General features: G+C 38.6%; 1 protein-coding gene and 1 pseudogene across 7 annotated transcripts in view; one reads left to right on the top strand and one right to left on the bottom strand.

Moving 5' to 3' along the window:
- Cnot6 (CCR4-NOT transcription complex subunit 6) overlaps positions 1-12,926 on the bottom strand; it is a 56,975-nt gene that overhangs the window by 18,416 nt on the left and 25,633 nt on the right. For all 7 annotated transcript variants that reach the window (XR_002388680.2, XM_021242631.2, XM_021242626.2 and 4 more), the window contains 2 exons: positions 6,277-6,463; positions 3,957-4,042 (listed from right to left, as the gene is read on the bottom strand). Coding sequence is in view for 6 of the 7 variants with exons in the window: in XM_021242631.2 (XP_021098290.2) it covers positions 3,957-4,042; positions 6,277-6,463 (273 nt within the window). In the remaining variant the exon portion in view is untranslated. The remainder of the gene's footprint in view (positions 1-3,956; positions 4,043-6,276; positions 6,464-12,926) is intronic.
- LOC106010504 (testican-3 pseudogene) lies at positions 7,434-12,918 on the top strand (annotated as a pseudogene).

Below are 12,926 nucleotides of genomic sequence, written 5' to 3'. Positions count from 1 at the left end.
AGTTCTTGATTTGAAATGTAAATAATTTATACCATGTGTGAGGTATAGATTGAGGTACTCTAAAAAAGCTTAATGGGCTGGGGATTTAGCTCAGTGGTGCCGCTGCCTGCCTTGCAAGCGCAAGGTTCCCAGTTCGATCCCCGGTACAAAAAAAAAGCTTAATGGATTGATGCCAATATAGAAGTGTTCTAGCAGTGCTCTGTATCTGACCCTACCTCACCAACACTTTCAACAACAGAGATGGTTACAATAACTAAAACTGAGTATTGGACCAGGGATGTAGCTCCACGGCACAGCACCTGCCTGGCAAGCACGAGGCCCTGAGTTTGATTCCCGGTACCAAAAAAAAGAAAAAAAAGTCATCAAATATTTGGCTGGGCATGGTGGCGCATGCCTGTAATCCTAGCACTCAGGAGGCCGACACAGGAGAATTGTCACGAGTTTGAGGCCAGGCTGGGGTACACAGTGAGTTCAGGGACAGCCTGGACTACAAAGCAAGAACCTGTCTCAAAAAACAAAGCAAAACAAAAAAAACAACAAAAAAACCCTGAGTGTAATTAGATGGGGGTTAGAGGTAGGAGCCTGGTAAGGATTACAGAAGAGGAAGATGACAAATAATAATGAATCAAAGAGAAATAAAAATTGAGAATGCCACAAAGCTAATAAGAAAACATTGTAATGGTAAATGTTAAGTCCTGTATTTAGATTTTTAAAACCCTACTGCATTAAGTAACAAAATAAGGCAGAACTGGTAAGAGTTAACTCACTAAGGACAAAAAAAAAATCCTGGGCCCACAAGCCATGTATAAATTCAACAATAGTTTCGTGCGAAAAATGAAAGCAAATACAATAACTTAAAAGAATCTTCAAGGTCTCAAATGCTCTCAGAAAGACTTTTGTTATGTATAAACAAGGAATAACAGCACAATGCAGTACTTTAAGCATCCAAGTTCCTGCCCATACTACACAAATGGTGTGTGTTGTTCTGAATGCCACAGCTCCACTTAATACTAGAGAAATACAGACTGAACAAGGTAGGCAAAATTGTGAAGGATCTTAGCCACGAAAAGTACAGAAAACTGAAAGGACAAGGTATTTAGTAATGATCACAATCCTCAGAAAAAAAGAGATTTCCTCCCCCCTCCTATACTCTTGGCAAAGACTGGACTCAAAAGCAGAATAATAACCAATGAACAGGCTCTAACAGGAAAGGCCAATTCAGAACCCAAGTGGCTGGTAGACGACAGGGCTACTGAAGGTAAAATGCCCCACCCTGGGAAGCAGAGGAGCCCTGTAATCAAAGAAGCTGGATCACATGGATGAGACAAATAACAAAGTTACTTGACTTTTAAGATCATTTTCAGTTTTAAGGGTCTACGAGTTATAAATAAAAATGTGCTGCTGTCTTTTCAAGAAGTTATAAAAGTATCATCTTCTCAAATGTGTACAGCTCTTTATTCCTGCTACAGTCCTTTTGTATTTTCATTTAGTCATACTCCTGGGATTTTACGTGTAAATTACCAGGACCTTTTGTTAACCATGTTTTGAGAAGCAACCAAAAACATCTCTATGCCAGATAAGCAGCCCATTAACCAGACCTACACTGATGCTGTCTGTTTACTACTTTCTATTGAAAAAAGTATATAGAGATGATTGCTAACCACTTGTAATTATGATCTCTCCTTCTGGGATCTTTCTTTGTAAATTAAAAACTATTCCCAAACATTAAAAAAAAATTGTTCATTACTCTATAATTCAGTGCAAATGAGGTCTAATGGTGTATTTTCACAAATGTTTATTTGCTTTTGCTTTTTGGAATTTCTTTTAATTTACAATTACTCTTCACTGCTTGGAAAAAGAAAATGTTTACAGGGTAAAGGTAACAGTGACAACAGCAAAAAACTCTGGAATTAAAACTCGATACAGTATCCTCCGAAGTGAGGAACAAAAATAAACGACAGAAGCTTCAGGGCCAATGGCATAAACATTTTTCCCTACTCCTTCTGCTAAATACAACTAAAAATCCTACACATTACATGTGGAACACTATAGAACTCTGAAACATGTAAAAAGACAGAGGAATGACATTGTGGTGGTTCCTGGGTTTACTTTTTACCTCATTTATATGGAGCTGAAAAAAACATTAATATGAAACTACCAAGGGATGCAGACCAAACAAAAACAAGCAAAAAAAACCCTCACAAAAACCACAAAAACCAACAGAAGTCAAACATCTAGCAAACAGCTGACTAGAAAGACAAAAAAAATTTTAGGTAAGACCCACTCAAATTCAGCTAAACACCAAAGAAAAACACGGCCCCATCTCTACCCGCCAGCAAAGACCATGTGAGTTAGGAGATTTAACAGAAAAAGTTACCCTGAGTTTATATTTCACAGATCTTTACGAAGCCTGAGCCAGACCAACCGACCCCCCAAAAAATCCCCAAAGAAATATTTACATAACTGTTGAATATGATCTTTTCATTTATTTTTCTAAATTGTTTTTATAATACATAAGATGGACGTGTAGGAATAAAAATCTCATCTTACAAACCACATTTTAAAGAAACAGGAATGCAATTTTTGAAGGAGTGATAATTGTTTTAGAAACAATATACTAGTTGTATAGTAACCTGGCCAAGACCAGCGAAGAATCACGTAATCTGATTTTTAAAAAATTATAAGCCTTGATATATTTTTTAGAATATGACCTTCAATCTTGGCGGCTTAGAACCAAGGATCTCAACCAGGTGTGACGCCATCACCTGCAGCAATTCCAGTGTGTGGAACATTAGGGCAGGGGAGGTGCAAGTTCAAGGCCAGTCTGGCTACGCAGTGAAACCCTCTCAAAAACTAGGAGAGCAACAACAGCAACAGCAATTTTTCATAATAGTTCTTGCTGGACCAATTACAGCCCTGGTTTCTAACATATTAGTCAAGGCCTCATAAATCAAGTTTAAAAATACATACCCAATTTCAAATCTTTATTAGTAGGTCTTAATAGATCTACTTACTGTTTTCTTTAGTGCTCTGTAAGTCTGTTTGTTTTTGTTGTTTTGGGACAGGGTCTCATTATGCAGTTCAGGTTGGCCTTGAACTCACGGCAATCCTCTTGCCTCTGCATCCCAAGTGCTGGGATTATAGGCATGCACCACCAGGCCTGGCAAGAGTCTTCATTTTTTGAAATTTGAACATAAGGGGAAAAGGCTGTGTATACACACACACACACACACACACACACACACACAAGCACACACATATATGTATGTATGTACACACATTGTATATATGCATATATGAACGATAAAGTAAAAAAGTAAGCCAGGCACAGTGGCTCATACCTGTAACCCTAGCACTCAGAGAAGCTGAGCCAGGAGGATTAGAAGTTTGAGCCCTGCTTGGGGTTAGCAAGACCCTGTCTCAAAATAAGGGGGGTGGGGGTGCCTGGGAGTAAAGCTCAATAATAGAGCGCCAGTACTGTGGGGAAGTATAGACTCAGGAATATATCACCAGGACACACACAGGGTTGATTAAAACAAAGGCTCTAGAAGAGCAACCTTGGACTAGGAGCAAAAGAATACAGAGTCAGGCATTTTAGGGTGCACCTACACCCCAGCTACTATGGAAGCTGAGGCAGGAAGATAGCAAATTGGAGGCCAGCTTGGGTAATACTGCTATACCCTGTCTTGAAATTAAATAAATATATTAAAAAGCTAGGGATGTAGGTCAGTGTGAGGCCCTGAGTTCAATTTGCAATACCAACACACAAATTAAAAATGAAAAAAGACAACCTACAGCTACCAAATAGTAAGAAAGCCACTGGGATGTATCTAAGAAACTATGAAGTTTGGCAAACAGTGAGCCAGCAATAAATCTGGTAAAAGGATTCTCTCATGGCTTCTTTAGGTTCAAAGTCATACATAAAACTGTAAGTAGCACAAATATGGAAGTCATACCTCTTAGGCATAAAGTCTGCAACTGAAACAGTTTTCCAAGCTCAAAAGGTAGAACTCGTAACAGGTTGTCATTTAAACGGAGCTCCCTATTGATGTAAAAATGCCAGGAAGTAAGAAGACATATTAACTGTTAACAATGAAAAGCAACAATATAATTTTTAGGACAGTGAATATCTAAGAATGACAAAGCTTTGTATTATATTCCAGTATCTACTGTTGGGCTTCTTAAAAATAACTGCTGCAGACCAACCTTTTTGTAAAAACAGGAAAAAAATGAATTTTTAGAAAGACAAAATGAGAGAAAAAAAAAGACAAAACACAATCTCCTAAGTTTAAAAATTCTTAGTCAACAGGTATGTAAAAATGACTCAACTCCAGTCTTTCTCTCACTGTGGACTGAAAATACAGCTTGCAGACTGGCACCACTCCCGAGCAGAGTGACCAGCACTGCTGAGCACAGATGCAGCCTCTCACATGCGTGTAAGACACAGGAAATAATTACACCTAACACGTGAACTCAAAAATGATAAAACAGTGGCAACCAAAGGGTTAATTTGGTTTTATTGTTTGTTTGGGTTTTTTTGATACCAGGGATCGAACTCAGGTCCTTGCACCTTTGAGGCAGGCAGAGGAACCACTGAGCTAAATCCCTGGCCCCTCAAAGGATTAATGATAGCTACACAATTAAATTTATGATTACTATTTTCCTAAGTTTACTGAGATTTCGCTTTATAAATAACAGAAGTTGTATTAGCTTCTAATTGTTCTTTTAATGACTGTTCTGCACAGATAATCACAATGTAAATATTGTAAGAATCTTTAAGAGGGATAAAAACAACCAGATACTCAACAATGAGATAACGGCAATTTCCCATACTAAGTTTTATTTACCAAATTTCAAATGTAAAGGAGAATCATTTCTCTAATCCTTTTCTGAAATTTAAATTAACGTTGACCACCTCTGAGCAAATCAGAGGCTTCATCCGAACAAAACCTTGTTCTAAATAAATGGTTCCTACTTCTTTCCAAATACATCACACAGGAAAACAGGCCCTGTAAGTCAATTTGTTTGGAGATCAAAAATGGCTGTAGTATATACTCAGTAACTGAGCCTAGAAAAATGTGAAAAGGCTGGACAGGCTAGCAACGCAGGCCAAGAAACTCCCACAAAGCCCTTACTCCTTTTTCCTGGAAGGCGGCAAACAAGCTGGTAGAACTATGGATAAAAGGCAGGTAAATTGGGACTGACATAATAGCTAGAATTTGGCTTTATATTTATCTCAAGTAGATCTTATCTACCTTACTTAAAAAGTAATAGGGCCAGGGATTTAGCTCAGTGGTTCTGCCACTTCCCTCACAAGCACAAGGACCCGAGTTTGATCCCCAGTGCCAAAAAAAAAAAAAAAAAAAAAAAAAAAGTAATAAAAACCAGCAATTAGCATTTTTTAAAATACAGTATGTGGGGCCGGGGATTTAGCTCAGTGGTTTCGTCGCCTGCTATGCAAGCGCAAGGACCCGAGTTCGATCCCCAGTACCAAAAAAATAAATAAATAAATAAAATAAAATACAGTATGTGCAATGCAGAGTGCTAGTAGCTTTTTAGATACTATCTCAGTATCCTATCATCAGACTGAGAAGCTTGCCCAAGATTACAAAAAAATTCAAACAGCGAAGTCAGGATTCTAACCCAAACTCTGTGCAATCAAATCCTATATACTGGGCCGGGGATTTAGCTCAGTGGTTTCACTGCCTGCTGCGCATGAGCAAGGACCTGAGTTCTATCCCTGGTACCAAAAACAACAACAACAACAACAAAAATCCTATATACTGAACTACAATATATTAAATTTAATAAATACTACAAATCCTAGTTTCTTTCATGTCTAGGTTTTACTCCTATCACACATAGAAGCCATGGGCTAGCAAAAAGGTCTTCGCCAACTGACAACAGTTTTGTGGACTGAGTATTATGGATACATGGTCCACTCAACTGTCCGTCATAAGTATATGGGATAATACAAGTGCCTTATAGCTACTTATCTCACTTTGTCTAAAAATTTTGGCCCAAAAAGAGAAGTATGTTACACAAAACATATCAATACAATTTTCAATCATGTATCCACTTATTATTAATTAGGTGACATTTGGTCTTCCCAAAAAACCTTAAAAAAAAGAATATCGTTGTTTACTTTTCTTTTTTTTTTAATGTTTACTTTTCTTTAAATATGACCAAATGGACTGTCTTATTTCTTAACAAAACAAATGGTGTATTTGTTTTAGGGGGTATATACTTGGTATACACTAAGTAGACTCTACATACCTGAGTGAAACCATGTTTCCGAGTTCTGCCGGTAAACTACGGATTTTATTACAAGATAGGTCCAGATACACCAGATTGTGGAGCTTGGCAATGTCTGAAGGAATGCGGGACAGAAAATTGTCACTAAGATGCAAAGCTGTCAAGTGAGTTAATGACCATAAAGATGAGCTTAAGCTTCTTACTTTTCCTGTAAGAGAAAAAAAACAAAAGAAACAGGAAGAATTACATAGTGGTCTCTACAATTTGGTCTGTGGGTTGAACGTGATTTAGAAGCTTTGATCAGCAACTTAAATCATTAGTCAAAACTGTGGGAAAAGGTTCACAGGGAAAATCTTACCTATTCCAAAACAATCTACTGCCAATCATTAAGTTATAAGCTCTCTTCTTTGCAGATTAAAGCAATGTATCAGTACTTAGACTGTATCTTTAAGAGCGTACGGAAAAGAATTTATCCTTTAAAATGACCTCAGGTACCACGTAAAGTATGAATACCTTATAGTAGTGATTAAGTCCAACATTCAATTGTGTGTTAAGGTTTAGAACTGGGTTTGAAAGCTGAATGGACCATGGGGGCACTGTGCTCACCAGGGGACTATCCTCTGATACATTCATAGCTGAGCAGCTGTTAGGAGGTGGGCCTGGCCAAAAGAGGCAGGACACTGAGGGTGCAATTTGAAGGATCTCCCTCCCTCCCTCCCAGGCTCCACGCTGGGTTTTTTTTGGTACGGGGGGAGGCAGAACTACTGAGCTAAATCCCCAGCCCCCAGGCTCCACTCTTATCTCTTTCCTACCTGCTGCCAAGATGTGAGCAGCTTTCCTCCACAGCAGGTTCTTCCACTCTGCTGTTTCTACATTTCAGCCTGCCCATGGCCTGAAACTTTTACAAAGGTGAGGCAAAACAAACCTCTCTTCCTTATGTGGGTGTTGGGCATTTTGTCCCCAGAAAAGTGACTAAGACAGATTTTGATAACAGGAGGAGTGGGGTCACTGCTCTGACGACCTGACCACATGGTTTAGAAGCCTTCAGATCTGGTTTGAGGAACAAGTTCGGAAAGGTTTGGAGATGCCGGGTAGAAAAGCTCTAGAATGCTATAAACCAAGCTTAATCGGAGATTCTGGTCAGGGTCAGGATCTTTCAACTGAGAACAAGGACTCCAATGGCAGCTGGACCAGAGACCATGTGTGGTATGTTCTGGCAGAAAATTTGTGTACATTTTGCTTGTGTCCTGAGACTTTGCGAGAGACTGTGACTAAGGGTAGTGGACTAATTAATGTGGTTGAGGAAATTTCAAAGCAGTCCAACGTTCAGGCTGTGGCACGAGTACTACTGGTGACTTTTAACCAGGTTTATAGTGAAAATCAGGAGCAAAAAGCACATTTTAAAAGTGCTCAGTTAGGGTGACATCCCCAGTCAGTGTGTGTGTGTGATTTTCTCTCTCTCATCAATATATTAAAAGGGTAATGAACAAGTATAGTTCATGCTAGAAAGTCAAGGTTTGCTGAATATTCCAAAATCAATGTAAACTTTTTTTTTTTGGTATGGGGATTGAACTTGGGACCTTGTTACTGCAGGGCAGGCGGTGGAACCACTGAGCTAAATCCCCAGCCCAATGTAAACTTATTTTAACAGACTGAAAAAGAAAATTACAACCATCTAACAGTAATTTGACAAAACACTACAACCGTGCCTAATTTTTTTTTAAAAAAGCTCCTCAGTTACAGAACTTCTTCACTTCATAAGGACCATCCACAAAAAGCTTAGGGGTAGAGCCAGGGATTTAGCTCAGTGGTTCCACTGCTTGCCCCGCAAGTGCAAGGACCCGAGTTCGATCCCCGATACCGGGGGAAAAAAAAAAAAACAATTGAAAACACAGCAGATATTCAATATGAATAAATTTGATGTCTAATATGAGTAAAGCATTTAATATTACAACAAACTATTTATTGAGTGCCTATCACGTTTTGTGTTACAGTGCTCTGACTCACTTTTAAAATTTGCGAATTTCTACATCTCGTTTTCCTACACAGAGCAATCTTAATTCTATTTTGCCAGAAGATCTGCATTCCCATTCAAAGATAAGGTGGAAAGGAAATTAGAAAAGGGGAAAAAGTAAGGATACAAACTCATATATAAATAAATCAGATGTGGTGAAGAAGGAAGAATCAAGGGAGGGTTCATTCCTACCATGTAAGGGGAGTGTGGGAGGTGAAAAACATTTCTAAACACACACACACATACCCAGAAAAGTTAACAGAAAATATTTAAGAAAAGATCCAAAAATGAAGATACTTGTCAGTCTGAGTTTATTAAAAATTTAAACTTCTACACTGTGTGAAAGTCAGAATTGACATACATTAACTGAATCAAATTTTCAGAATCTCTTCAACGATGTGGTGATAGGATGATAAATAAGACAATGTCCTCTCTCTCTTAACTTTTTATGTAAGCTTTACAAAGGAGGAAAGAAAATAAAAGATAAGATAATCAAACACAGGAAAATGAAGAACAGATAAGAAGAGGTAAGTCACCTAAGAAAAAAGAAAGTATAGTCTAGTGGAGGATGTTACGGGGCAGGGAACAACACAGCACCTACCTCACACGCATGAGGGTTGCCCTGGGTCTGACCCTCACACCACAATGAAAGGGAGGAGTATCTGCATATAGCCTATAAACATCATACCCACTAAACAATCTTAGGACACTTACAATACTCAATACAATGTAAATAATTGTTACACTGTATTAGAAGAAAAAAGTCTGTATATATGTTCAGTACAAACATAATTTCCCCCAATATTTTTCACCCTCAGTTGGCTGAATGTAGGGATGCAGAAAGCCAAGATATGGAGGGCTGACTGTATTTATTTCTACCTACGCAATAGCAAAGTAAAAAGATTAAAATATAATAGTAACAAGGCTAAAGCAAAAACACATTCATTGTGGGAAAGGTATAACTGTATTTTGAAGCCAAACTCATAATACCTTATCTAGTAAAATTTTAAATCTGAGTATCCTTTGCCTATTGCAATTCCACACTTAACGGATTTACCCAATAAAAGTACTTGCTAAGTATGCAATTGTACATACTGTTAGTAGAGGGAGAAATTAGAGATAATATGAATAACCATTAAAATGGCACAATTATTCATTCATATAATATTCTACAGTCATTCTCCTTTAGAATGTAGTTACACAGCGCTGTACACAATGATGTGGAAAGATGCCCATAAGAGAATTGTAAATTAAAATTATTTATGTTTTTGTTAAAAGAAATCATAATTAAAGATCAGCTGGCACAGTAGTACATGCCTGTAATTCCAGCACTTAGGAGGTTAAGGTAGGATGGCAAGTTCAAGGCCAGCCCGGGCTACAGAAGAAACTGAAGGCTGCCCTGAACCATATAGCAGGACCCAGTCTCAAAGGACACAGCAAAGCAAAACAAAACAATTGTTAAAAGGGGGGGAAAGTAACGTCAGAAAAAGAGAATCTCTACAGGTGGAACCAAGAAACTGAGGTTCCTTGTACCTGGGCAAGAACAATGAGCAAGTCCTTTTTTTTTTTGGTACCGGGGATCAAACACAGGACCTTGAGCTTGTGAGGCAGGCACCAGAACCACTGAGCTACATCCCCGGCCCCAAGCAAAAGTCTTTTGACAGGACATTTGGTACTTTGCATCTACTTCTTCCCCATCGAACCGCACACGCAATCACATGATGTACGCACCCCCTTCACTGTGGTACAGGGGTCAGATCCAGGGCACCCTCTACTACCGCCACTATCCCTGCCCCTCACAACATCCCCAGGCTATACTTGGTTTCTTCCAAAGTGACTCACTTGTTTTTATCTGTTGCTCATTTTCCTGTTGTTACCTTACCTTTTCTTCTATTTAAACATGGGGATATATTCTGAAAAATTCATCATGAAGTGATTTATGTCCTGTGTGAACATCACAGAGTAGCATTCTTACACAACTAAGAGGGTTACAGCATCACTGAGCATCATATCTTCAGAACCACTCTCATGCATGTCACTCTCTTAGCCAAAACAGTGGTGTGTGACTGTACTCCTTGCTAAGCCCCAACGCTTCGTTCACGTCTAAGCAGCTTAGTGACTTGAGAAAGGCTAGAATTATCCCGGCCTAGATTAAGAACCCTATTTTAATAAATGATTTCTTTCTAAATTTACCATAAATATGTATTATATATATATATGTATATATGTGTGTGTGTGTGTATATATATATATATATAATTTTTGCTAAATACCAGGAGACAGGAAGAATCTGAGTGTTTTTGAAATCAGAGGAAACCCTAAGGGATTAGCTGTACCTACCAAGAAATCAAATTAACTACCTAACCATTTACAGATTTTTAAAAAATAATTTAAAAATTATCTAAACGCCTAAAACTTGGACATTTTAGAAGAAAAAGAATTACACTTGATCTTCATTATATATTTGAAAATTTGACTATTCCCTAAAATGTATTGGTAGCTCTCAAATCACAGTAATTCTCATAGGTGAAAAATGGCCAAAAAAAATTAGTGTCCAAACTCACATTCCCAGCTAAGATCTGACAAGGTGATAGTACCTCCTTGTTTCAGCTTGTTATACTGTAAACACGTGTCCTTTCTGCTGTCTATTAAATGGCACGTTTTTGCATTTTATACCTTTTGTTGACTTTTCTACTTGAAATGGCCCCCAAACACACTGTTGAAAGTACAAAGGCTTTTAAGCACAAAAAGGATAAGATGTGCCTTGCTAAGAAAATGCATGTAAGGTAACTTGACTCAGACATAGATTACTGTGATGTCTGCCATAAATTCAATGTGAATAAATAATGAGTCAACTTAAAGATATCAAACGGGGGGTGTCTTTAAACAGAAACAGGCGCTAGACACGAATATTACTGATCAGTTAATGAAAACATGACCAAAGGCTCATAGGAATTTAACAGCGTTGGTTCACATTTTGCTTACTCAGTGTTGGTGGTGATCTTAAGAGACCATAGCTACTTGTCATTAATGACAACCAACTATAACTGGAAAATGTGGTAATTTAAACTTTTCCTAAATCACAACTCCTGATGAAGTCAGGACTCAAGTTTCAATCTATAAGAGAAACTGCAACCTCAAGAAAGGAAGACTGTAACGAGATTTACAGTGGATCAAGACGAAGATTAAATTACAAGCAGGGCACTAAGGAAGACTTTTGGCAGACCAGACGCCACAATGATACTTAACTGAAAATCCTAAATTAGCCAGGTGTGGTAGCACACTCCTACAATCCCACCACTCTGGAGGCGAAGGCGCAGAAACTTCATGAGATTGAGCCTGGCTTGGAAAACTCAGTGAGTTAGTTAGATCCTATCTCAAAAGAAAAAAATAAGAGCTCAGGACATAGCTCAATCCCTGGTACTATGGGGAGAAGGAGGAGTAAAGCTGATGAGAAAGGAAACATTCTTCATGCACCAGAAGTTTAAAAAGGCAAAACACAGTGGCAAATGTTTACATCACTCGAATCTGGTGGGAAGAAACTGCTTATTCAAACTGAACAAATCTCATGTAAGTAAGAAAAAAAAAAAAAAAAGCCTAAAGCTTCAGAATGGAAAAACTAAAATACACATTGTGTTTTCAATGTGTTCTCTACATTTTCTAGGTTGAAAACTTAAATCCCAAATTCAAACACTGACGGTATTTGGAGATGAGACAGCCAGGATTAAAATTCTCAAGGGCAGGACCTCCATGGCAGGACTGATGACTTTGTAAGAAAGGCCTGAGCTGCCAATTTTTCTCTCTCCCCCATGCGATAGCCTCTTCCATGATCTGATGCAGTAACCAAGCACACGCTGTCAGTACCAGATGACAAGTAGATGTGGCACCACACTTTTTAGACTTCTCAGCCTCCACAATCACGGGCCAAATCAACTTCTATTCTTTATAAATAACCCAGCAATCAGGTACTTTGTTACAGCAACATAAAAAATGAATTAAGATATTATTAGGAGGGACGGCGGTAATTTTCTGGATGATAAACAATGGCTCACCACAGTCTCTCAGTATGACAAGGAAGTCGGACAGTGGAACAAATTCCGAGACGATGATTATTTCCGCACATCGAGTCCAGGAAAACGGTTCGATCAGGCTTTAGATCCAGCTAAGGATCCATGCTCAAAGATGAAATGTAGTCGCCATAAAGTATGTATTTCTCAAGATTCTCAGACTGCAGTCTGCATTAGTCACCGGAGGCTTACACGCAGCATGAAAGAAGCAGGTGTAGGCCTTCAGCAGCGGAGGGGCCTCACACCACCCACCTGCAGCAGTGCCCGATGGTCTACACTAGCCCTGTGTGTGGTTCCAATGGTCATTCCTACTCTTCTCAGTGCAAACTGGATTATCAGGCATGTGTCTTAGGAAAACAGATCTCAGTCAAATGTGATGGATGGTACCCTTGTCCTGCAGAAAAGTCCGTAAGTACAAGCAGAAATGTTAAGAGCGACATAACTTCTGAACTTCAGCATGCCACTTGTACTGGACTCTCTGGAATTAACTCATATTCAAGACGAAGAATTGAAATTAAAATGTTAGGACATTGTCTTCAGTAAAGCAGCTTCTCAGGTTCATTATTTGCATGTAAATTAGTTGATTTGAA

The sequence above is a fragment of the Heterocephalus glaber genome, unplaced genomic scaffold, assembly GCF_053883595.1.
Source record: "Heterocephalus glaber isolate CG9 unplaced genomic scaffold, H.glaber_assembly_v1.0 deba00001606, whole genome shotgun sequence".
Lineage (NCBI taxonomy): Eukaryota > Metazoa > Chordata > Mammalia > Rodentia > Bathyergidae > Heterocephalus > Heterocephalus glaber.
The sequence above is the reverse complement of the archived record's forward strand: the minus strand, read 5'-3'. Positions and strand labels throughout refer to the sequence as shown.